The following is a 24,970-nucleotide window of genomic DNA, read 5'->3' on the forward strand; positions in this document are numbered from 1 at the left end:
GTGAGCGACCGGCGGGCGGCGCGGCTCCGGGCCTCACCGACGGCTCTGGCAGCCCTGTGCCTACTGCCTTCTAGTTCGGGTCGTGACTCCTCCTCCAGCTTCCGCTCAGGTGGTTCCCTGGTACCCCCCTCCCAGTATCCTCAGCTCCGTGCTCCTCCCGGCACGGCACCCCTGTCTCCGTTGGCCCCCTTTCCTCCCAGTGTCCCTTCTCGTCTCTCTGTCCCCCCGGTATTCTTTCCCACCCCCTGTGGGTGCCGCGTGGCCTCACGCTGTGCAGCCTCCGCTGGGATGCTCATCTTACTGCCGGGCCACGGTGGGCCAGAGGCCGAGACGGGGTCAGGGCTTGGGCAGCACTGACGAAGGTACCCAGAGTGCTGTCACGCTCCGCCTGGAGTTCAGCCTCAGAGACCACGGAGCTGCTGTTGGGAACGGGTGCTACCGCAGGTTCGCATCCAGATCATAAACTTCAAACGGTTTCTCCTTCGTTCAACTTGAAAGGGAGTTTCAGAAGACGTAGTGATTTCCACGGGGGCGAACTTAGGAAGAGAGTTTCAGGAGACGTAGTGATTTCCAAGGGGGCGAACTTAGGAAGAGAAGCGGATGGATTTGTGTGCAGGCCCAGGTTCTCTGACTTCTTGCTGTCTGATACAATCTAGCAGGAATGTGGTGGGCCGGGGGAGTCGAAAGCAGGAGGTGTCATGTGAGAAGGTTAATAGCACAGGGAGCCGGGGTGATTCCCAGCGCTACCACTGGCGGAGGAGCAGTAGGCTGCGTTAGGAACGTGGAGCTAGGAATAGCATGCGTGTTGCTTTCATGAAGTTAAGATTGTACCGACCTGTGCTGAGTGTTGAGCCGCCTAGAGCTTGGGCCTTGAGTCCAGCTGACATCTCTGCCCTACTGGTGTGTTTGCTGAGACTGTGGACCAAAGAGGAGAAAGCCCGAAAGGCAGTTTTTTCAGCGCCTTTTATGACCAAGGAGAACGGATGTTTTTAAGCGGGATGGAGAGGCTCTCTGCTCCTTTGGGTACTGGGCATGTCTGTAGCCCTCCTTCCCTTTTGAGAACCGGTGAACTTTGCGTCTCTGCTCAGCCTCCCAGGCCTGCCGCATCCAGTCCGAGTCTCTCCAGCCATGGCCACTTTTTCTGAACGAGTATCAACCCCTGAGCTGAAAAGCTCTTATAAAGCCCTTCCTCCTCTGTAGTGTGTGTGCACAGCCATCCTTAGTCCCACCCTGCAGGAGCTGGGTGTGCCGGTGGGGACATCAGCACTGTCACCGGCCAGCAGCTCTGAACGAAAATGTGCTGTTCTGCCATGTGCAAACAAGGAATGAGAAAAGGAGCCTTCTGTGGTGTACAGGTCTTGGGGCTGCAGGAGTACATAGGGATGCTTGGGTAGACAGGACGGTGAATAGCCAGCCAGTTCACAGGTGAGCTGTGTCAGGGTTCCCTTGGCCCCCTACTCTCAGGGATAAAGGTCCAGAAGGTTCCACTGTTACTTGTCACTCTGAGTTACATCTTGTCCCAACACCTCTGCAGTGTATCCATTCCCAGGTACTGTACCCGGTGCAGACAGACTTCTGATACACTTGCCAGGCTGTCAGCAGCTGGTCACTGTCCTGTCTGCAGCCACAGGCATGGATCCTGCGGGATGTGCTGCATCTTAGCGCAGGTTTTCCTCCAGGCAGCCTGAGGGCATGACACTTGTGCTACTAGCCATTTCAGTCAGTGACGCTGGTGGCCTCCCTCAAGGCCACCACAGCTTAGCTCTCCTAAGGCAGCTGTATTTGCTGCCTTTACCTCCCACTTGTTGGTTTTGGCTCAGAATCTGTGAGGTTACTTTACATTTTGTTTGTCATCCAGTCTCTTAGTTGTCCAGGGCACCTAGCCTTTCGGCTGTGTTGGCCATGAGGTGCAGGGGAATCAATGCCCACTCCTATTACTATGAAGAGCTGTCGTTTTTTCTTCTTACTGGCAGAGGTAACATGAAAGACTTGTTACTTAACTAGTCTGCTCAGAAAGAACATTTATCAAAACTTGAAGAGAACTGCTTATTGCAAGTTGGTCTGGTTTTAAAACCTTTCAGAGACTCTGGAGAGCCTCAGATAGTTTCTGTGACTGTGTAGTGTCTAGACCTTTTAGGTGTGAACGACAAACTTTGGGGTCATTTCACAGGTTCTCTTTCAGTCTTAAGATGTATGTATTACAATATAAACAGTTTAGATGGTTATTTTATAGTGGATGGATTAGATAAAGTAGGCTAATACCCATTTAATGTGGGTAAATGTTACTAATGTTAACTGGAAAAAGGAAATTACAGACAGGTAGTGTGATTGTAATTACACGTGACTGAAAGAAAATACATCAAAATATTACAAGTAGTTAGCCACTTACATTAGTATCACTTGATTGCTTGATTGAGAATGGGTCACTGTGTTACCCTGGCTGACCTCACACTCATCCACTCAAGCCATCCTTCTCATCCTCCTTAGGAACTGGGATTAAAGGCTGCTAGAGCTGGCTCCTCTTTTTGTTTTAAAAAATATTTTCTGCACTGTGAAAGCCAGAGGTAGGGAGATCTCTGTGAGTTTGGGTCTAGCTTGGTCTGTCGAGCCAGTTCCAGGCTAGCCAGAGATACATAGTGAGAGTCTGTCTCAAAAAAAAAAAAAAAAAAAACAAAAAGAAGAATCTGAAACTTTTTACATTAATTATATATTCATTAAATATATATTATAATTAGGAAAAATGAGCTGTGGGTGTTGCTTAGTGTTAGAATGTGCACTTAGCATGTTTGATGCCCTGAGTTTAGAACCCAGCATCAAAACTATCCCAGGGTTGAAAAGGATACAGATATGAACCATAGTGTAGGTCACAAAGTGAATGTACCACCCATAGATGAGATCCTGAGGAGTCCAGGGGGAGACATAGAATCTGTCTATGGAGACAGATTCCTAAGGGGTGGCAACCCCAACAACATGTGAAAAAGACAAAAATCAGGACGAACAAGGAAGTTTTTTTAAAGTTTGTAGTTTGGGATATAATTTCTGTTCTCATGTGGTTGATAAGGAGAAAATTGGAAGTGAAAATAGGTATTGTTCACAAAGATGTCCATCACAGGGTTATTTATGATAGTTAGGTAGACCATCCCTTTAGTGCTGGAGGAATTATCCTCCTTTGTAGACATGCTAAAGCACAGCTGATATTTCTGTTTTTCCAATCACGTGGTGTTTACCCAGATCCTGGCTGGATCCATCTTCACTATTCACCTAGAACTGGTTGAAAGAGTTTGAACTTTTTCTTGTCATTGACATCTCTTAAAGAAATGACATGTCCTACACTTGAGATATTCAGTGGTGGTCTTTCAGACTGATGCTATTGAAGTGTTTCTTTCTTGGTGGTTTGGTCTGGTCACATCCTGTCTCATTGCACATTCACACTTTATTCCTTAATCTGGTGTTGCTAGGTTAGCATTTATTTCCATATTCCCTTGGGTGATGGTTAGCCTTGTGTTGCCTTGCTGGTATAAGGATGTGTTTGTTTTTCTACATTTACATTTTCAGAGGTGACCTTTCTCCCTCCCTGACTCCTTCCTGCTTGGTCAAAATTCAGTCAGAGTTCAGCTCTCAGTACCGATCTCTGTCTTCAGAAAGCAGCGATGCAGGAGGCTTTTGTGTGTTTACAGAACAAGGCTGTTTGTTCTGTGCTGGCCCACCCTCATCATCATCACAGTCTGGGTGGGTGGTTCAAGGGGCTCTGATATTTGCTTGTATTTCTCTGACACCACTTGTGGCTTCTGTGAGTCTTGACTCCTTTTCACGTATTGTTGGGACCACCACCCGTTAGGGGTCACCGAGCTGGCCTGTCCTGTCTCCGTAGCTCCCCTTGGGCTCTCAGGATGACATTAGTGTGTACATTCTTTCACTTTGTGACCTCCCCCTGTGGTTCACACCTCTGTCCTCTTCACCCTGGGTGGATGGCTGGGAGGTTGAGCTAGAGCTACCAAATGGTAGGAAGGAGGATGGACAAGGAACCAGTGCTTACTGCTGCTGATGCCATGGCTTTCTTTCTCCTTTGAGGGTCTGCCTATTCTCTCCGAGGCTCTTAGCTGTCATTGAGGCTAAGGGTGCTGTTGTGAGCACCTCAGCCCCCTGCTTAAGAGGTTGTGAGGATGTGTATTTGGTTGTCAGAGGGGTCAGTGGTTTGTCATTTTGTGCCTCTGGTAACTAGTAGACCATGGATGGTTTCCTTATAGGTTGAGCGTCTGTGTGGAAATTGGTTTCAGGAGACACATTTGGAACATACGGTGGCTTCCACCTGGAAGTCATCCTTACAGTTTGGAGGGGCTGGGTAGAAGGCTGTTTCTGGAACCTGGGGCCATATTCTGAGGGGTGATGCTCTTTTGTATCCCTTCCCTTGCCAGTGATCTCAGCTTCCTGGGATCTTTCATGGACCCTTTCCTGAGTTATCTCCTCACCACCTTGTCAGAGGACAGTGGTCCCTGGGACATCTGACATAGTGGTTCTTTCTACCCTGAGAGTACCCTGTAGGTGGTAGGATAGCTTATCTTCACTGAAGAACTTTAATTGTCCCCCTAGTCTCTCTCTCCATTATGGTTTGGATCTTCACGGACCCTCAAAGGCCATGTTGAAGTCTTGGTCCCCAGCTGACAGTGCTGTTGGAGCCTTTAGAAGCAAGACCTAGTTGAAGGAAAGCTAGGTCATTGGATCCTTAGCTTTGAAGAGGGAGGGTATTGGGGCCCCAGCCTTTTCAAATTCTTGCTTTCTCTTCTGGCTAAAGTTAGGGAATAGCTTTCCTCTGCCATGCACTTCCATCATGATACTCTACCTCACCACAGGCTCAAAGCAGTGGGTTAAACAGCCAGGGATGTAAACCTCTGAAGCCATGAGCCAAAACAAGTCTTTTCTTTATTCTATTTTTTTTATTTGTATGCTGTTTTATGTATTATTATGTATTATTACTATTATTATTTTCTTTTTTCTATTTATTGTTATTTGTATGCTGTTTTGTGTGCATGTATGTCTGTTCACCATGTGTTTGCAATGCCAACAGAGGCCAGAAGAGGGACTCAGGTCCCCTGGAACAAGGGTTCCATATAGTTGTTAGCCACCCTGTGGGTGCTGGGAACCAAACTCAGGTCCTTTGGAAGAGCAGCCAGTGCTCTTAGCTGCAGAGCCATCTCTCCCAACTCCACCTTTCCTCCTCTTAAGCTTTTTTTTTTTTCCAGATGCTTTGTCACGGTGCTAGAAAGCTAGTGGTGGCATACGCCTTTAGTACCAGCACTCCAGGCAGAGGCAGGCAGATCTCTGTGAGTTCGAGGCCAGCCTGGTCTACAGAGCGAGATCCAGGACAGCCAGAGCTACACAGAGAAACCCTGTCTCAAAAAACCATAAAGAAAGAGAAAAAAAGCGAGCAAGGAAACATTTCTTTGAGTTTCATTTTAGAAGGTTCTGTGTGGCCTTTTATTTCTATTACTCAGTGGTTGTTTCTTTTGCCTCCCAGAAAAATACAGAGTAGTAGAAGAAAGTGGCAATACCCAATGGCTCCACACTTACAACATGATTTCTGAACACTCTGATGTTCTTGCCTCCAATCCTTCCCTAGTTACATGCCTTTGTTGGTGGCAGGAAATCCTCTGCAGCATCTATTTTAGCCTCCTTTGGCCAGTGACACCTCTTCTACTCGGTTCTTGCTAATGGGAGCTGTTTTGGGGCTGACTTTTCACTTGTTTTATTTTGTCACTGGACACTCTCCTGGTGGCCTCTTCACTTCCCATAACCACCCACCTCAGCCAGGGGAGGCCCTTTAGGAAGGTTGCTTGGCTCTGGTGAGCTGAATGTGTCTGAGTGCTGATACTAACACTGACCTTTAAAGCTGATGACAGTTCTCCTGGGGGAGTTTGTGGATGATGAATGTGTGGGTGGAGAAAACAGTTTTCCTTGAAATGCATCCGTCACTGCATTGAGATTTTTCTTCGTTGGTCATGGTTTGAGCTACCTGATGGGAAAGGAGAGACTTCCTGTGGTTGATAGAAAGACTGAGCTACTTCTCATGGATGTGATGGCCGAGGATACCTTGTGGAGGGATGGTCCAGTAATAGAGAACCAGTGGGCCACTATGGGCTTTGCTGCTTAGGCCTCACAAGGCTTGTGTCCATACTGTTTGCCTGGGACTAGCCAACACTCCCAACCCCTTAGTTGATAACTCAGCAGCCACATGGAGCTGGACAACTGCAAATGTGATGTGGAGATGCCCCTACGATTCAGGCCTGTCTCCAAACAGTGTTCCAAATGCACGTGACTTTGACCTTAATGGCCAAAATCTTAATGTCTGGGCTTTCCACATTTTATATTTTGGAATTCGTGTGGCCCACCTCAAAGGGAGAGGTGGTGGGGAGTTTGCAGTCTGGGAGTATACTCTGGTGCTCTGCATGTGCTGTTTGCAGCAGTGATGATGTTGATGTTAGTAAGTGCTGGGGGAATAGTGAGCCCACAATATTTTCTTCCTAGTAGCTTTCTTCACCCCACCCCCCATGGTCTCATTATGTAGCCCTGACTAGCCTAGAACTCACTCTGTAGACCAGGCTGACCTTGGACTCACAGAGATCTGCTTGCTTCTGTCTCCTTTTACTGGGACCAAAGGGGCTTTTAGTCTCTTTGTAATCTAGGCTGGAGTAGAACTTACTCTGTGGACCAGGCTGCTGTCCTTCTGTCTTCCAAGTACTGTACTGGGATTGTAGGTATAAGCCACCTTGCCTGGGTATATTAACTTTTTTTTTTTCTTGGTAGGCTAGAGACTTGCTTTCTGAATTAATTTATGTTGATGCTCATGTTTTTTTTTTTTTTTTTTTTTTGTGTGTGTGTGTGCTAATAATGCAAAAGAAATGTATAGTTTCCATTTGTAAATAGGCAAGCTGTCTTGTGTTTATCAGGAACACAGTGGCAGGAACTTTGGAAATGTACACTCATATTAATAATAAGATGCTGCCAGGTGTGGAGTCAATGAGTTCCTATTGTTGGCATTTGTGTGCACAGGCCCTCTGAATGGTTTGTCTGAGGTTACAGTGGGGAGTTCCTGTGATAGAAAGGCTCAAGTGACTTGCCTAGCACCACCCTTCCTGGGTGGGCCTGTCTGGCTAAAAAATTCTGTTGTGCAGCTTATTAGTTCCCTGGGAAGTGGAGAAAGACCCTGCGTTCCTCTGGTTGCAGTAGAGCTCTGAGAGAACAAGCATGGCTCCTGAGGGCTCCCTATGGGAGTGAGGTTTCCCCTACATGTAGGGCAGGGCAGGAGGCATCAGTGTGTCCTGCGTTGATGTTCAAGCATGGCCAGGCTTTCTGTGGAAAACATACTCATTCCTGTCATTGACATACATTGTCTTAATTGTTGGATGGCTATAATCAGACAGGTTCTTGAGCAGAACAGCAAGCACTGTTGTACCCAGGTGAGGAGAAAATCAGCTTTTAGAAGAGAGTTTCTAGAAGTTGATTATAATTAGCTTTTCTGAAGACCTACTTCTTTTTTTTAAAAAATTTAGATGAAATTTTACTTTCATTAAAGTGATCATTAACCCAGTGATTCCCAAGGTTAATTGGTGATGCCTGCTTTGAATATGGGGAGGGAACAATTCTAGCTTGTATGCCTTGGGTCCCAGCTCTGCAGGCCAGGATTGGCATTCAGCTCTACAGCTCATTAGCAGTGTATCCAATGCAAGGCACCAGTTGGCAATGGGAACTCAGTAAGAGGGATTGGAGAGGCTGTGCTTGGTGGTGCATGCCTGTAGTTCTCACAGAGTCCCAGCTACTTAGATGGCTGAGGCAGGAGGATCACTTGAGCCCAGGAGTACAAGGCTAACCCTAATCTGGGCAATGTAGACCCTTAAAAAAAATGAATTGTTGAGGCCTTCTCAGTGATATTGAGAAGGAGAGGCAGAGTATGTGAGAGGGGTTGAAGGGAGGAATTATATTTTAATTAATAAATTAAAATTATATTTTAATTAAAAACAGAATTTATTAAAAAATATTTAAATTAAACAAGATGGACTTGGGGGCTGAGAGATCCCAACCAGCATAAGAGGAGTAGTGTGCATGGTTGGGGGTCTCCACAGGGCCTTTGTTGCTTCTTAGATAACCCACAAATACTGTGTTTTTACAAAACACTTTTTTAGAGACTTATTTATATTCTTTGTGTGTGGGTGTTTTGCTTGCATGTATGTCTTTGTACCACATACATGCCTGAGGCCTTGAGAAGTCTGAATAGGGTATTAGATCCCCTGGAACTGTAGTTATCGATGGTTGTTAGCTGCCATGTGGGTGCTGGGAATTAAACCTGGGTCCTTTGCAAAAGCAGTATGCACTCTTAACCTCTGAGCCATCTCTCCAGCCACCATTTTAAAAGCCGTTTTTAAGACAGGGTTTCATGCTGTATGTAACCTGGGTAAGCTTGGAAGTCGTGGAAGTCCTTGCTTCGGCCTTCCGACTGCAGGTATTACGTGCATGTCACCACACCCAGCTTGGGTGTGTGCATTTTTGTATGTATTTGAAATAGGTTCTTGCATGCAGTCCAGGCTGGCTGGGAACTCAATCCCAGCTTTGGGAGGCTGAGACAGGAGGCATACCGTGAGGCCAGCCTGGGTTACATACTGTGTTCTGAAATGAGACTGCTTCAAAAACAGAAGACAAAAAAACCCAACCCCCAAACCAAAACTGTGTTGTTGCAACCTGGAAATGCTGTTGAACTTGTCATGAGCGTTTTTTATCTAAAGAGATCATATGCACACTTCATTTAACAATTTGTGCTTTAAAAAACAAAAACAACTTTCGTTTATTTTGAAACAGGATCTTACTAGAAATTGTGATTTGATGAATGTAAAATGAGTTGGGCTTGGTGGCACACATCTATGATCCCAGTGCTTGGGAGGTGATGAATTTGAGGCCAGCCTGGGCTATATAGTGAGAACCTACTTAAAAAAAAAAGCAAGAAGGCTGGAGAGATGGCTCACAGGTTAAGAACATACACTGCTCCTCCAGAGGACCTGAGTTCAGCTGCCTGTACTTAACTTTGGGCAGCTCACAAACTGCGCACTGTGTGCATAAGTGGTGCTGGGACTCAAATCCAGAACCACTGGAAGGATAGCCAGTGCTCTTAACCTCTGAACCATCTCCCTAGCCCCTGGATGATGACTGGTAACTTCCTATTTCCTTAAGATAAATATCTAGGAGTGAGTGGGCTGGGCCAAAGGCCACAGACTTTGCTGGCTGCCTTGTGGTTCAGGCTTTCTGAAAATGACCCCAACTGGGTTTCTCCATGCTGCCCTTTCCCCACAACTGCTGACTCTTACACCTGAGTGTTGGACCAGTACTGATCGTGTTTTGTTTTACTTTCCAACAGCGCTGTGTAGTTCTGCGCTTTCTGAAGTTTCCTCCAAATAAGAAGAAGGTAAGATCTGCGGGCTGACTACAGTCATCACAGTCTTTACTTACCTTTGCCTAGGACAGAAAAGTGCTCTACCTCTAGGGTGTATCCTATATCCTAAGCCCTCCAGTGCAAAAATATTAATACTAATTGTAGAAATTTAAGTATGATATAATCATTCAATATGGGAAGTAGTGAGCCCTTATTCCTGATGTATGAGACCTAACAGGCCCTCTGAGTCACTGTGTGTCACTCTATGGTAGGTCTGTCTGCATGAGCCCTGGTGCAGGCCTGTGGGCCCTGCTCAGGATCCCAGATTTCGACTTGATCTTGATGAGTTCCTTAGTTGCCTCAGCAGAACTGTGTGTAAGAAAAGACAGTGTGTCACACTGGGTAGACAATCTGTTCTGCTAAAATCACAGTGGGCAAGTTCAGGTAGAGCAGTAGGTTGTGTTGGCAGAGTCATCCAAGCACAGCATGTGGACCTTCCATGAAAGCTTGCCTGCTCCCTGTCTACCCAAGTTGAGCTACTGCTGCTTCCTGGTAAATCTCAGGTAGATACTGAGTATTGGAGGCTCCTATGGCCACAGCTTCTTATCTGCTCCTTTTGTTCCAGCACTCTCTGTGAGGGAGGCTGAGACACTTGGCCCATCTTGTTTTGTACATGGCCAGCTGTCTGTGAGTCACATAGGCTCACCTGGCTCCATAGTGGGGGAAGGTGAGGGGGTTGTGTCCGGTGCACAGGATTGATGATTCAGTGTCTCATTAGAGCATCTGGAGGACAGTGTGTCAGGATATGAGGGCAGAGGTCATGGGAGCTATGGGACATCGGTGGTAGAGATGATAGAGGCCCTCAAGGCTTGTCTCCTGGGAGCACGCAGGAATGCTGTCTTTAATGGGGCAGGAGTGAGAGCCAAAGGTGGGTTAAGCAGGCAGAGGGAATAGGTGGGGTCTAAACATCCTTTGGCTTCTACCTCAGCTGCTGAAGAGAAATGACTCAAGGTGTTCTGTTTCTGTCAGATGTGTCTTGGGGTGGCTGCACCTCTTCTGTCCCGCTTGTCCTTGTGCAATGGCTGTAGTGTGCAGGCACCCCATCTCAGTGGATGACCTGCTAGGCCTTCCTGGGTGTCTTCCTGGTGGGGGACTCACGTGGTTACCCTTGTGTCCCCAGATGGATTTTTATCAGGAGCTATGACACAGCTGTAGAGGGCCACTGGGTGTGTTCTGGGTTTTTTCTATCAGGCTAAGTTCTGACAAGATCCAGTTGTGGGAGCTATGGGATATCTGCACATACCTTGTGCAGAGCATTGCTGCGTATGGGTGGTGAGTTCTCCAGAGGTTTGTGGGGTGCACAGTACTTTAGAGTATACATGGGATGGCAGCTTAGTCTATCCTGGGCTGGGCTCCTGGGAGGGAGCAGTGTTAGGAGCCCTGCCTGGAGGTCCATCCTAAAGCTATCCTGTGCTTGTCTCTTCCAGACCTCAGAAGAGATACTTCAGCATCTGCAGAACATAGTGGACTTTGGCAAAAATGTCATGAAAGACTTTTTGGGGGAGAACTATGTTCATTGTGGGGTAAGTGTGACTTATCTACATTTTGATTTCCATCCAGTTCTGTGCTGACAATACTGACATCTCAATGATAGCCCTGTGCACTAAGAATCTCCAAGCTTTTCCACCTGCTGTGCCATATGGCAATCAGTCAGCCCTGCCAGAGGCTCCTGCATGGTGAAGTTCTCCAGTGAGGACTTGGTATGTTATCCTTGAACCTGAAGGGAGCTTCGCCCTGTGTCCTGTGGGTTAAGGAACAATGTGGGGCCATTCCTGGAGGCTCCTCCTGGAAGAGGCTTGTGGGTGTGAGCATGGGTGTGAGGTGCTTGGATGATACTCAGTGAGGGCCTTAGCAGAAAAGCTTTGAAAACCCTTAATACTCCTGTTTGTTTGGGGTACCATCTCTGCACCTGACCTGTGGTGGGAGGAACTAGATAGGGACCCCCCCTGGCCTGCCTGTCTGACCTGACCTGTCTTCTGAGCTTGGGACTTTGAAAGTCTCCTCTGTTTGTCGTTGTTTTCTTGGCTGCCGACTTTGTAGCCTGTCCTCCCCAGTGTCTAGTGCTGGGGATGTTTGGAGGATTCCTGCAGTTCTCTAGAGGCTATGTCCATTGAATAGTGTTTGTACCTCCTCAGGTCTTCTTGGAGAAAGCTTGTCAGAGGTACCATCTGCTGGGAAAGATGCTCTTCTGGCCCTTGCGTGCTAGACTGAGTGGCAGTCTCTGGTTGAGGCTGAATAAAGAAGGCCAGCCGGGTTTCCCTGAGGCAAGATCCTAGTTTTGTCCTCGGCAGGTTTCCTTGTCACTTTGGGACTTTTTGGAAGTCCCAGTTCTGCCATCCTGAGAACACAGGGCAGGGATGTCAGTGAGGAGCATGGTTTGGATGGATACAGATTTTCTTTGCATTGTACATTGTAAATAAACAGCGGAGGGGGAGCACCAGCCACGTGAGCCCAGTATTGTCAGACCTCGGGCTGCTGCCCAGCAGGCACAGCCTGGTGACCATCTGGCCAGCGTGTCCTGAGGCCCTCATTCTGTGTCTACAGACACTGCAGGATCAGAAGGGGCTATGACAGGAGATACTGTTGGGGTAGCTAGTCACTGGCGTCATGGGTCCTGGCTGACTGTGAGGAGAGCCAGCTGCCTTTAGGAAACTGAAATGTTTTTGGCTCTGTTTAACTTCTACATGTTCTGAAAAATACTAGATCAGCTCTTACTGCCATACTGGCACATTGAAAAATTTAAACTATAGTATTTTGGGGATAAAATACACATACTGTGAAATTCACTATTTTAACTCTGTTTAACCGTGCATAGTTCTGAAGCATTAACAGTCTTTAGGACATTGTGCAATCTGTACATTTTGTGTGTTTTCTTACAGGAAGTTGTTCAGCTGCCTTTAGAGTTTGTGAAACAACTGTGTTTAAAAATACAGTGTGAAAGACCAGGTAAGGGTGTTGAATGGTGTTTGCTATTTTTTTTTGTTTTTGTTTTTGTTTTTGTTTTTCAAGACAGGGTTTCTTTATGTAGTTTTGGTACTTGTCCTGGATCTTGCTCTGTAGACCATGCTGGCCTCGAACTCACAGAGATCTGCTTGGCTCTGCCTCATGAGTGCTGGGATTAAAGGCGTGTTCCACTACCACCTGGCGTTTTTTAAATATAATTTTATTTTATTTTATTTTTTTTTTTATTTTTGGACAGGTCCAGGTTAGCCCTGGAACTTGCTGTATAGACCAGGCTGGCTTCCGCTTCCCAGGTGCTGTGATTAAAGGCATACACCACCATGGCTGGCTTGTGTGTAATTTTAAAAGGCTTTGGAATGTTCACCCCAGGTCAGGCACAGGCATTTTGCAGCAGTTTCTGTGGCCAGAGGCTCAGTCCCCACCCGCATGTCCTGTTTTCTTGTGCATGCCGGTGGGCTTTGCTGGCACGAACAGGTTTAAAGCTTTTTCTTTCATGGTCACTGATCAAACATATAAAGTCCATGTGTTGGTTGTGAAAATGTCTCTTTATAGACACAATAGACTTTATAGACCAAGCAATAATGCTGTGGAATTGTCCACAATAAAGTCCTTCTTGATTTGATTCAGACAATGAAATAGTGCTCTGGGGTCTGCCTGGGCCAGGAGCAGGAGGTGGAGGGTGCTGGGTAGCACTGGGCTCTGGTGCTCCTGTCCACAAAGACGGACAGAGGCCAGCTTCAGGGCTCTACTCAGCTGCTGCTCCGCACCCCATTTCGTCTCATACACAGTTGGGAGTAGAGAGCGTGATGCTTCACAGTGACAAGGACTCTGCTGCCCTTGCAATGGCTGTTGGATTAAGTCTGCTCTTTGAAGGGGAGGCTGGTCCCCAGGTGCTGATGACCTGATTCCAGCAGAGCCCTGTTGAGGTGACATGGGAGCACCAAGAATTAGGAAAAGCATCAAGAATTGAAAGGAAGGAAGGAAGGAAGGGGCTGTAGTACACTTCTCCCTGTTCCTGGGCAAGGATAGTGGTAGAATTAGGGGCCATCCAAGACTCTTCTCACTTCTGATTTCTGTTGCATGTTTTAAAGCTCCCCAAGGTCATGTTCAGAGTTAAAAATTGCCTACAAGGACCTTAGGCCTCAGTTACGTGGTTACGATTTATACCATGGGGGAGAGTAAGGACGAAATCTGCCAATTGAAGAGGTGGAGTTAGTGTCCTGGAGAATCCAGACATCCCCTCCTACAGCGACTGTATGTGACAGCATATACTGAACCTTGCCTCCCTCCGGGAAGCTCTGGGAGCCTGCATGTCTAGGTTAGAGCTTGACAGGGCTGACTTCCGCTGATGAACTGAGCTCTCCTTCCTTTAGGGATGGCAGTCTGTGGCCTGATCACTTCCTGTTGCCTGCCTGAGACTATCCTGTCTTGGGACTCTCCCCCACAGGACTCTTGTATTATAGGGCTGTCTGTCTCTTATCTTGACCCTCAGGTGTGACTCTTGTTCTGTCTTCCAGAGTCTCGTTGTGACAAGGACCTGGACACACTCAGTGGTTATGCCATGTGCCTTCCCAATTTAACCAGACTTCAGACCTACCACTTTGCAGAGCACCGGCCGATTCTGTGTGTAGAGATTAAGGTGAGTTTTCATTTGTGGAGGGTTGGCAGTGCAGGTAAAGGAAAAGTGGTTTTCAGGCGGTGAGTCCCTGAGGCTCCCTGAGGCTCCCTGGCTCTGCCTTGAGTGTGTGGTCAGCCTTTCTCAGGATTTCAGCGTGTTTCTTTACCATACCTTCCTGCTGTTAACAATGGGGAGACCTACCCCACACACCTGCGCTGGGAAAGCTGTTGTTAGTGGTCATCAGGAGGAAGCATGTTGGGTCCTCTTCTGTAAAAGGTGTACCTCAAAACCTCACAGTCTTGGCCATGTGCTTCCTGCATTAAAGACCCAAATCTAGGGTCCCTTTGACTAGAGACTGCTTCCTGTTCAGGAGGGCTTTCCCAGAGTCACAGAAGCCTGTGAGCCCCTCAAAGATTCCCGTGTACTGGCCCAAGGTCCTGGATCTGGGACCAAGACTCCCTACTTCAGCTGCCTGTGTTGAGTAGTTGGCCAGGTGTCCTAGAAGACTTCCCCCACCCCACAGAACCATTCCTTCTCCTCTTCCTCCCTTCTGAGAGGTGAGGATCCTGAGGCATGCCTTGGCCCAAGTGCTTGGGCCTTGTGATCCTTGGGGGCTGGACGTTATGTCTCTCCAGCTACATTATCCAGAACACTAAGCTCAGGTTGTGTGTGCTGACAACAGGCAAGGTTTAGAAGGCAGCTGGGATCCGTGACGTCCTGGAAGCCTAGCAACTATCAGATGGGCGCCTCGTAGGCCCTACATAGTGTCGGTGGAAACAATGGTTCTGCTTCTTAGAGCTGAGAGCGCTGGGCCCATCTCCACTCTTTCCAGCCTGCCAGCTGTACAAAGCTGCCCTGTGTTATGCTCCTGTCAGCCAGGCAGAGCTCCACCAGTCCCCCCAGTGAGAGGGGCTGTCCTTTTGTCTTCTGGAGGCAGAGAGATATATACTGTGATGAGGAAAGTTGAAAACACAATTTCTGGGGGACATTTCTACCTGGTACTTGTTCTTCTCTATCTCATAGTTAATGTGTATGCGTTGAGAAGTATGTGATTTCTCCCTAAACATTTTTTTCTCTTATTTTACAGCCAAAATGTGGGTTTATACCTTTCTCGAATGATGTTACCCATGAGCTGAAACACAAGGTGTGCCGATACTGCATGCACCAGCACCTCAAGGTGAGAGCAGAGGCAGGTGCAGGAGGGCAGAGGGCAGCGTCGGGCCTGGGGGAAGCACTGGGAGTTTTCCGAAGATTAGAAGGAATTGCTGATAATCCTCTTTTCCTTTCCTAAGTAGCTCATATTTACTTTATTATTCTCTAAGAGTTTTGATCTTTTTTGTTTATAGTTTATTTTTGTGTGTGTGTAGGTCAGAGGACAGCTTGTAGTTGGTTCTCTCCTTCCTCCATGTCAGATCTAAGGATCAAACTGTATATGCAATGCTGGCTGGCTATGAAGTGGCGGGTTTCGTGCATGCTGGGCCAGCATCCTATCACCTGAGCTACAGCCTTGTTCCTCACGTGCTGCTACACCCTCCTGCTTCTCTCTGGAAGCTCCATTTCCCCCTCTCGTGGCTCTGTTCTCAGTTGTAGTTCCCTGGCCTGTAAGCATATCTTACATACATGTAAATATGCAGGGGTAGAGATTAGAGAGGCTGTGCATGGGACGCTGGGCTACCTGGCTTTCTGAGCCTGAGCCTCACACAGTGTTTTCTGTTCCCATCCATTGTCTGCAGCTTTTCTTTTCCTTGACGTCTTTTCCCACGTCAAGTTTGTTATGGCCGAGTTGCAGTGCTCTAGAGAGAAGTGATTTGCAGGTGCTTCTCTGTTTTTCTTGGTGGGTAGTGCCCTTTTGTACATAAATGTGTTGAATTAAGTCCAGTTAATCTCTTTTTCTCTTGTGTTGTTTGTGTCTTGATGTTGTAGCCAAGCAGTCACTGCCAAATCCAGTGGTGGGAATCTTCCTGTTTTCTTCTAGAGTTTTCATTCTGGATTTCAGATCGCAGCTATTTCGAGTTAGTTTTTGTGCGTGGTGTTGGATAAGTGTCCAGTTTCATTCTTTTGTATATAGATAGGTTTCTGATTTTCTCAGTGCTTGTGGCTGTCCTTCCCTCAAAGCATTGGTCCTGGTATCCTTTTCGAAGATGCTGGGCATATAGGTGAGTGGCTCCTCTCTGTCCTTTCACTTACTGGTGTATTTGTCTGTCTTCATCTGTCTTCATGCCAGGACATGGGTACTACTTTGGTTACTATAGTTTTTATGTTGGAAGTTTTTTTTTTTTTTGAGACAGGGTTTCTCTGTGTTGCTTTGCGTATTTCCTGGAACTCACTCTGTAGCCCAGGCTGGCCTGGAACTCACAGAGATCCACCTGCCACCACCACCCGGCGGAAGTTTTTTTTTTTTTATTACTGATTCAGTGTTACCAGACTCCTTCCCTTCTCCCCTTCCTTCTCCTTCTCTGTCCTCAGTTCCCTCTCTTGCTTTTTAAAGACAGGGTCTCAGGTAGCTCAGGTTGGCCTTGAATCTGTAAGTAGTTGAGGATGATCTCCACCTCCTGGGAGTGTAAGCACCCAATTCCTGTCCTTGGCTTTGGCAGTCCTGGTGTGTGTGTGTGTGTGTGTGTAGGTGTGGGCATCCTGAACTCTAACAGTCATGCTTACCTCTTCTGTTTACTCAGTAGAGCTACTGAACCCTCCTAGTTACTCTTCCTTTAACTTATACTTTTCAACTACATATTTATCTAGTTACTACAAATATTTATTGTTCTTATTTTAAATAATGTGAGTTTGTATCTGTGTGTAGATATGTGTATGAGGTATGCAGACACACAGGCAAACACCCATACATATAATTTTTTTTCAGAAGGAAAATAAAAATCTTTTTTTTTTCTTTTTCAGAGCTGAGGACTGAACCCAGGGCCTTGCGCTTGCTAGGCAAGCGCTCTACCACTGAGCTAAATCCCCAACCCCAAAAAAGAAATCTTTAAAAATTTGTTCTTTGAGCTGGGCGGTGGTGATGTAAGCCTTTAATCCCAGCACTCCAGAGGCAGAGGCAGAGGCAGGCGGATCTCGGTAGTTTGAGGCCAGCCTGGTCTACAATGCAAATTCCATGACAGCCAAGATTAAATAGAAAAACCCTGTCTCAAAATTTTTTTTGTTCTTTGATAACTTCATATATAAGTGTTTAATATATTCTGGTCCTACTACCCCTACCATCCCTTATCTCCTCCGATCTTCACCCCCTTTTAATTATAAACTGTTTCAAATTAATTAATTACTCCATTATTTGTATATGTGTGTATGGTGTGTATGTGTACACAGCCTGAGTGAGGAAGTCAGGACTACTTTCAGGGGTCAGTTCTCTGCCCTGTGCAGGCAGGGTTCTCTCTTGTTGTCTCTGCCACGATGTTTATTCCAGTCAAGCTGGACCGCAGGCTCCCGGGAGTTTCCCTCCTGTGCCTCCCATCTTGTCTCAGGAGTGCTGGGATCACCCGTGTGCTACACATAAGCTTTGTTGCTTAGGTTCTGTGATTGAACTCAGGGCATCTGGCTTTTTACCCTCAGAGCCATCTTGTCAGCCCCGTTTTACTTTTTTTTGATAGGGTCTCATGTGACCCAGACTGACTTCAAACTCCTTCTCCTCCTGTCTCTACCTCTGTTACTATTTAGTGACTGCTCTGCTTCTTCTGTAAGTCTATATATGTGTTTTATATTGTATTATTATTGTTTGTGTGTGTGAGAGAGGTGTACATGAGTGCGGGTATACTCATGTTAAGGCGCACATGTGGCAGTCAGAGGACAGTGTTTGGGAGTCAGTTCTCTCCTTACACTTTGGGTTCTGGAAATGGAACCCAGGCCTCCACGACTTGCTCTGCGAGTTCTTTTACCACCTGAGCCATCTTGCCAGCCCCATAAAGCCTCATGTAAGTCCTTGGTCACATATGGACCCTGAACTCTCTACTTGATTAGCTGCTTACTGGGATTGATTCTTTCCCAAACTGGTGTGTCTCAGTCTTTGTGAGGAGGGGTGTGTGTGTGTGTGTGTGTGTGTGTGTGTGTGTGTGTGTGTGTGTGTGTGTGTGCGTGCGCGCATGTGTTCCAGCTCACTTAATCTTCAGTAGGGCTGTGGACAGTTTTGGGTTACCTGTCTCTTCCATGGAGCCTCAGATAAGCTCAAGAGAGTGCTTGCTTAGGGTCTTCTCTGCTCTCTGCAAAGCCCATTGGTGGTTTCCTAGATCACCAGGAATGTGCTGGATGGAGCTTTCCAAAGCCCTGTGCACATCCTCATTGCTCAGCTTTCTCTTTTTGAGGTTAGGCTATCCTCGCTTGTCCCACCGTTACCCACTGTGTAAGGAAGTCATGAAGGTCAGCGGTAGCCTCTAGATTGTTTTGACAAATGCCCCAGAAAGACGTCTGCAGTGCGTGAGCTCTCAATCAGGTCAGGAAAGACAACTATGCAAGGAGAGCCTTCCTGGCACTTAGAGGCAGGGCAGGTAATGGCAGTACCTGGGCTGAGGCTGTGGCTGTGCCTGCGCCGTCCTCCGTGGAGACTGCCAGCTTTGCACTGTGCCTGGAAGAGTCTCATGCTTGTTTCTCTTGTGGCAGAGACAGGGTGCCGGCCAGTTTTTTGTCAACTTGACCTAGGCTAAGGCTGTGGGCCATTTTCTTGATTAATGATGCATGTGGGAGGGCCCATCCCATAGGGGGCAGTGCTGTCCCACAAGGAACAGTGTCACCTCTGGATGGTGGTCCTGGGTTTTAGAAGCAGGTTGAGCAAACCATGGGTAGCAAGCCAGTAAGCAGCACTCCTCCATGGCTTCTGCTTCAGTCCCTGCCTCCAGGTTCCTGACCTGCTTGAGTTCTTGCCCTGACTTCTCTCAATGACAGACCTGGAAGTATAAGATGAAATAATCCCATTCCTCCCTAAGTCAGTTTTGGTCATGATGTTTTATCACAGCAATAGAAACCCTAACTAAGATGGACAGAGGGGTGAGAATAGGACATGTAAAATCTCAAAAAGAAACTGGGCATGGTGTTGCATGCCTCTAATCCTAGCATTTAGGATGCAGAGGTAGGCAGATTTCTGTGAGTTTGAGGCTAGCCTGGTCTACATAAGAGTTCCACAGGGTTACACTGTGAAATTAAAAGTGTCAGGCTCCCTGTTCTTCTTTATTTAGATTTAGCTGATTTTCTTTCTTTTTTAGAAGATGGATTTTTATTTTTATGAACGAGTGTTTTGCTCACAGGTGTCCATGTACTCTATGCCTGATGCCATAGAGGTAAGAAGAGGGGTGTCAGAACTCGAACTGGAATAACAGTTGTAAGCAGCCATGTGTCTGCTGGGAAGGGAACCTGAGTTCTTTGTAAGAGCAACCAGTGCTCCTAAACACTGAGACTTCTCTCTACTTCCTGAACTGGTTTTCTTGAGTAAATGTTCCCTGGATTCTTAAAGAACTTTAGACATTTTCTGAGGTTTCAAATTTATTATTCTGACAAATTTTGCTAGTTTTTACATGTAAAAACCATGCCCAGCTGTATGATAAGTTGTTTAAGAAGTATATATTTTAAAATTATGAAATAATGCTCACTCATAACTGATAGGTAGTTGGACTACCTCCTTTCTCTGGTGATTGATGTTATTAGTTTGGTTGTCTTTCCAGACTGTTCTAGAGTAACAATATATACATACAGACAAGCGATGGTGCCTCTTTCCATGTTTCTGTTGTCAGAGCATGCAGACATACTTACAAGACACAGTAGGATCGTGTTATTTGTACTTCTGCCCAGTGCTCCCTCCACATTAAAGTGACCGTTGAGGATTTTGTGTGTATGTTAAGTTTTCCCAAAATGTGTTTGGATACATGTGTGCACATGTAAGCATACTTTTAAAGCAAACATGACATCACATTACAGGCGCTATTCTGCCAGTTGAATAAATATTGATGATGTTTTAGTCTGTCTGTCTTTCGGAGTGGCTGCATTCGTACACTCATTCATCCCTTCATTGTATTTGGGTCCTGTCAAGTGAATGCTCACTCTTCCTCCCGCAGTAAATATCTCAGTATCTGTAGCAAATGCTGTGTCCCCATCCCTGCTGCCTCTTTGCTCTGTGTATAGCTATTTTAGGTTTAGGTTTGCTAATTTGGGGATGTGCAAATTGAAATTTTGGTGGTCACCACAAAAGGTTGTGCCGTTATTCTTCTGGCAATATAAGATGGCATGTGCAGTGTCTTTCCCTTGCTGTTAGCTAGAGACTTGCTGTTCTCCTCACCAAACCTTCACACGCCTGCTGCTCTTCCTGCTCACGGGAGGGCTGAACTGGCAGTGACTGAGGCCAAGGGGTAGCTGGAGTTTCCTAGGGTGAGGGGGTCAAGTGGGCTCCTTCCTACTTAGGGATGTACACCTAGGATCTTTCCCAGGTCAAGGCTGCAGCCCATCTTAGATTATGCTGTTTTGTGAGTTTTATCTGTAGTCATTTGTAGTCAGAGACAAAGCGTTTGATACCGTCATATTGGTGTTTTACCAGGTAGCAACTGGAAAATGGAAGAAAATAAGTAAATACTGTCCTCTCGACCTCTACTCAGGGTAAGAGTCCCTTCTCATTTCCTGTCTTGGTTGGGTGGTGCCTGCTAAGGGACAACCTATGAGGTAGGGGTTTTGAGGGTTACTTTGTGAGGTGTTAATGGTGTATATGTGAAAAAGAGGAGGTAGGAGAGGTATGTTCTGTTAAGTGGGGAGAGTGGACATCTTCTAGGAGGGAGGACCTGGGGGCTGTGGGTGAGGAGGATGGGGTATTTTTATGTTGTGGGGAAGTAGGATGTATTCTGTAAGCTGGTTGTAAGTATTATCTGAAGTGTTAAGAGTGGGCTATGTTCTGTAAGGTGGGGTGTTCGTGAAGTTGGAAATATATTTGGGGGTTCTGTGAAGTGGTAAATGTGGGGTTCAGTGAAGTGGGGAATGGAATGTATTCTGTGAGGTGGAGAGGGGGCCCTTGCTCTGTCTAAAGGGCTCTTTGCCCATTCCAGAAAACAAAAGGTTGCTGTTTTCCTGTGAGAACCAAATCAGATTGGCAGTGCGTTAAAGGAGAATCATAACTGGTTTACCTGGGCACCCAAGGCTACGTGTTATGAAGCCAACAGTAATACAGAGCATTAGTGACAGTTTATAACTTGTCACACCTGAGTCAGGAGCTGTCCTTGGAATGTTCATAGTGCAGCCTTTAAGAGCTGGCTGGGGTGCCAGTGCTGCCGGTCTGCAGTGTGACCTCAGGACTGGTTTGGAACACTTGTCTGGGAGCCTGTAGATTCATGTGGGGGTGAGCAAGGGTCCATGTTCAGGGACACTGATGGAGGGGCCGGGCAAGGTAAGGTCTGGAGCATGAGTGGCAATGAGAAAGGGACACCAGGTGCCTTTGCTTATGAGAGGGCCAGTCCCCCAGCTCCCCAAGGTGGAGGGGGGGTGAGGGGTCCCATGGTCCTGCCTCTTGCAGGCTTCCTGCCCTTCCCAGAGGTCTGTCACAGCATGTGATCACGATGCCTGAGCGCTTGCTCCAGCCTCTGGAAGCTGCAGCTGAGGAGAAGAAGGATGAGACGGAGCTAGATGGGCTCTGGGTGATTGGTGTGCCTTGGCCTTCTGGTCCCTGTATCTGCAGGATCCCTCACGGCTACCTTTGGGCCCTAGACCGAGCTCCCCTCATGAGCTCAGGGCTCCAGTTACTGGATTGAGGCAGCTCTGGTCTCAGCACAGTCTGGAGCTGTATGGATGGATGTGTATGGAGACCAGGCCACCCCACTGCCTTTAATCCTTGAATACTTTGTCCTTCCAGAAACAAGCAGCGTATGCACTTTGCCTTGAAGAGTCTGCTGCAGGAGGCACAAAACAATCTGAGGATATTTAAGGTAAGAATTGTTTCCATCCCATGCTGGTTTCCTGGCAAACCTACCACACTGTGGTCCTGGCCACGGGTTCTGTGACCAAATACATTGGGGTATCCAGGCTGGATTGCCTCACACCAGCTCTCTGTACCTTGACATTGCAGAAGGAAGAGATGCAGCTGAAGGGGAGGGGACAAGGCAGGGTGTCTCTTGGCAGGAGGTGGTGACTGTGGCCATGCTGGGAATGTATCTCTAGAGTCCCCTTTGCTATTTTCCTTGTGGGCAGCAAGCTGGACTTGAGGCAGCATGTGGACTTGTGTGAGGGAGAAGGACTTTTCAAAGCCCGTGTCTTGCTTGGTCTGGGAAAATGACTGGTGAGCTAGAGGTAGAGTCCTGTCTTGCTGCTGTGTGGCTGGTGCCTTCATGAAGAGGGTGGGACTTGGGCTGGTGTTAACCAGATCTAACAGAAGAATTTCCATGCCCTGGAGACTGGTCAGAGTAATCAGCATCCTTTCCTGTCTGTCTCCATCTCTCCAGATCTAGAAAAGGAAGACACTTTGGTTAATTTCACCTTTAAAAAGTGTGTGTAACCTGTGGGTGTGTCCTTGCTGTGGTGCTTGTATGGAGACAGGACAGCCCTTGGAGGCAGTTCTCTTTCCACAGTGGGATCTGGGGATCCAATTAAGGTTGCCACCAAGTGAGCCCCTCCCCTAAATTTTTTAGTCTGTCTAAGAGATTGGGAGCCAGGCATGGGGACGCACGCCTATAATCCCAGCACTCAGGAGGCAGAGGCAGGTGGATCTCTGAGTTCGGGGCCAGCCTGGTTTACAGAGTGAGTTCCAAGACAGCCAGGACTGTTAGAGAAACCCTGTCTCAAAAAACCAAAAGAGATTAGGAACCTGGTATTAAATCCTGGATATAAATCCCTTTAACTTTGAAGCCTATTTCTGAATCTGTCAGGCCACATTTGAGCTATCTGGTCTGCTGCTTCTGTAAAAATCAGCATGGAAGAATCCAGAGATTAGCCAGCCAGCCCTTTCCCATGAGGTGGCTTAAGGGAAGTGATCTGCAATAGCTTTTAAAATTTTAATTTAAAAATTAATAAAACAATTTAATTAAAACTTTTTTTTTTTTTAAATTTTGGTTTTTTTGAGACAGAGTTTCTCTGTGTAGCCCTGCTGTCCTGGAATTCCCTCTGTAGATCAGGCTGGCCTTGAACTCACAGAGATCCACCTGCCTCTGCCTCCCAAGTGCTGGGATTAAAGTAATGTGCCACCACCACCTGACTTAAAAATTTAAAAAAAAAATTCATCTCTTACTTTGTGTGTGTGTGGGGTCACAGGACAACTGGAAGTTCTGTCTGTCTTTCCATCATGTGCGTCCTCGGCTTTAAACTAAAGGCATTATGTTGGTGGCAAGCACTCTTAACAACCGAGTCGCCTCGATGAGCCCAGTGCTTTGTAAAGCAGTAGGTGGCAGTGCAGTGAGTTCAGTGTGGTGAGCACTGGCAGGTCTCGGGCTCTCTGGTCCCGATGCTGTGCATTCGCCGCTCCCTCACCTTCCGCAAACCAGCAAAGCAGAACGTTCCCAGAGCTCTGATGGTCCAGGCTTGGCGAAGCAGCCTGGTTGTGGTCAGTGATCCCGTACTGGATACTTGTGGTTAGAGACAGTGTTGGGTTTAAGGAGCTCGGACCTTGTTATGGGGTCACTACTCTACTTAGGTTGTGGCTCTTCTGGATGCCCCATGAGGTCCTTGAACGGCTATATTTGTATGTGTAAACTTTACCCTTGGATTTCACTTTTACAATGTCCCTCAGGTCTAGACCCTTGATGCTGGGGTGAGACCTTGTTGTGAGGACTCCCTTGGCCACTTTTGGGCCTGGAGGAGGGGCCAGATTTACCATGGGCACAAATGGCTCTACCCTGGATGTCAGTTGACTAACTCAGCTCCACTGTGGTCACCCTCTTCTTCCTCCTGCCTAGCATGGTGAGCAGTGCCTTAGTCTGTCCCTTGGACAGCACTTAGACGGGAGCTTCTGGAGAGGCACCCCAGCATCCAAAGAGGAGAAACTACCCATACCTCCTAAGGACAGAGACTGTTCTCTTGGCTATTACTACTCTCCCGAGACCTTAGCTTCACACACCCACTAATTGCCTCAGTGTTTTCGAGGGTCAGCTTAGTTGTTGCTTTCTGAAGGCATTTCCACTTTGAGTCATAGCTCCCAGGAAACTGGTATTTTTGGTAAGAGCCTTATAGGTACTGTGGTATTGTGTCTGCTTGGGCTGCATATGGAGAAGATGCCAATGGTAGGTGTCTGAAGGGAGTTCTAGAGGGTCTACCATGGGGCTTAGCTATGAAGGTGTGTAGTTCAGAGAGCCTTGATATGCTCCCGGCCTTGTCCACTGCTCAGGCTCTTATCACAACCCCAGTGTCAGCAGTGGGCAGCACTCGACCTCGCTTGAGTGCTGGGAATGACTAAGTCTGAATGCTGTGTGGTAAGGAGCATCTTTTTGGGTTCTTTTTTTTGAGACAAGGTTTCTCTGGGCAGTTTTGGCTGTCCTGGAACTCACTCTGTAGACCAGCTGGCCTTGAACTCAGATCTGCCTCTGCCTCCCAAGTGCTAGGATCAAAGGTGTGCACCACCACTGTCCGCTTCTTTTTGGGGCTCTATGAAGAAGGTCAACAGTTTTAAAACAGGAACATTTCCATGTCAGTGATCTGGTCACTCCTCTTACCACAGGACTTGGCTCTGAGACTTCCACCAACTGTGGGGTCTGTGGAGCCTAGTTCTAACCCCTAGACACTGCTTGGGCCCTCAAGTAACTGGTGATTTATGGCCATCTGTGGCTTTATGCTCAGTATTTGCTGCAGAATGCTGTGAGAGCATTGTCTGAGGGTGTCAGACCAGGGCGCCGGCCTGAGGTTTTGAACCTTTCTTCCTTTGGCTCATGCTTAGTGACACAGCATGGAGAGTGGGATTCTTCAGAGGAGCTAGTGTGAGCAACCTGATCAGGCTCGTCTGAAAACACTGGGTCCTGTTTGCG

At 47.3% G+C, this 24,970-nt stretch overlaps 1 protein-coding gene across 11 annotated transcripts in view; it reads left to right on the plus strand.

Annotated features, from left to right (window-relative positions):
• The window catches only part of Ippk (inositol-pentakisphosphate 2-kinase), a 71,058-nt gene that overhangs the window by 3,274 nt on the left and 42,814 nt on the right, over positions 1 to 24,970 (plus strand). For 5 of the 11 annotated variants that reach the window (XR_013051633.1, XR_013051634.1, XM_042278455.2 and 2 more), the window contains exons 2-8: positions 9,401 to 9,448; positions 10,903 to 10,998; positions 12,355 to 12,421; positions 13,954 to 14,075; positions 15,142 to 15,231; positions 20,578 to 20,636; positions 21,877 to 21,949. Coding sequence is in view for 7 of the 11 variants with exons in the window: in XM_042278455.2 (XP_042134389.1) it covers positions 9,401 to 9,448; positions 10,903 to 10,998; positions 12,355 to 12,421; positions 13,954 to 14,075; positions 15,142 to 15,231; positions 20,578 to 20,636; positions 21,877 to 21,949 (555 nt within the window). In the remaining 4 variants the exon portion in view is untranslated. Of the gene's footprint in view, positions 1 to 2; positions 445 to 6,869; positions 7,455 to 9,400; positions 9,449 to 10,902; positions 10,999 to 12,354; positions 12,422 to 13,953; positions 14,076 to 15,141; positions 15,232 to 20,577; positions 20,637 to 21,876; positions 21,950 to 24,970 lie in introns of those variants that run through there. The other 6 variants (XR_013051632.1, XM_076573307.1, XM_076573310.1 and 3 more) reach the window with 5 other exon arrangements.

The sequence above is a fragment of the Peromyscus maniculatus genome, chromosome 5 (genome assembly GCF_049852395.1).
Source record: "Peromyscus maniculatus bairdii isolate BWxNUB_F1_BW_parent chromosome 5, HU_Pman_BW_mat_3.1, whole genome shotgun sequence".
Classification (NCBI taxonomy): domain Eukaryota; kingdom Metazoa; phylum Chordata; class Mammalia; order Rodentia; family Cricetidae; genus Peromyscus; species Peromyscus maniculatus.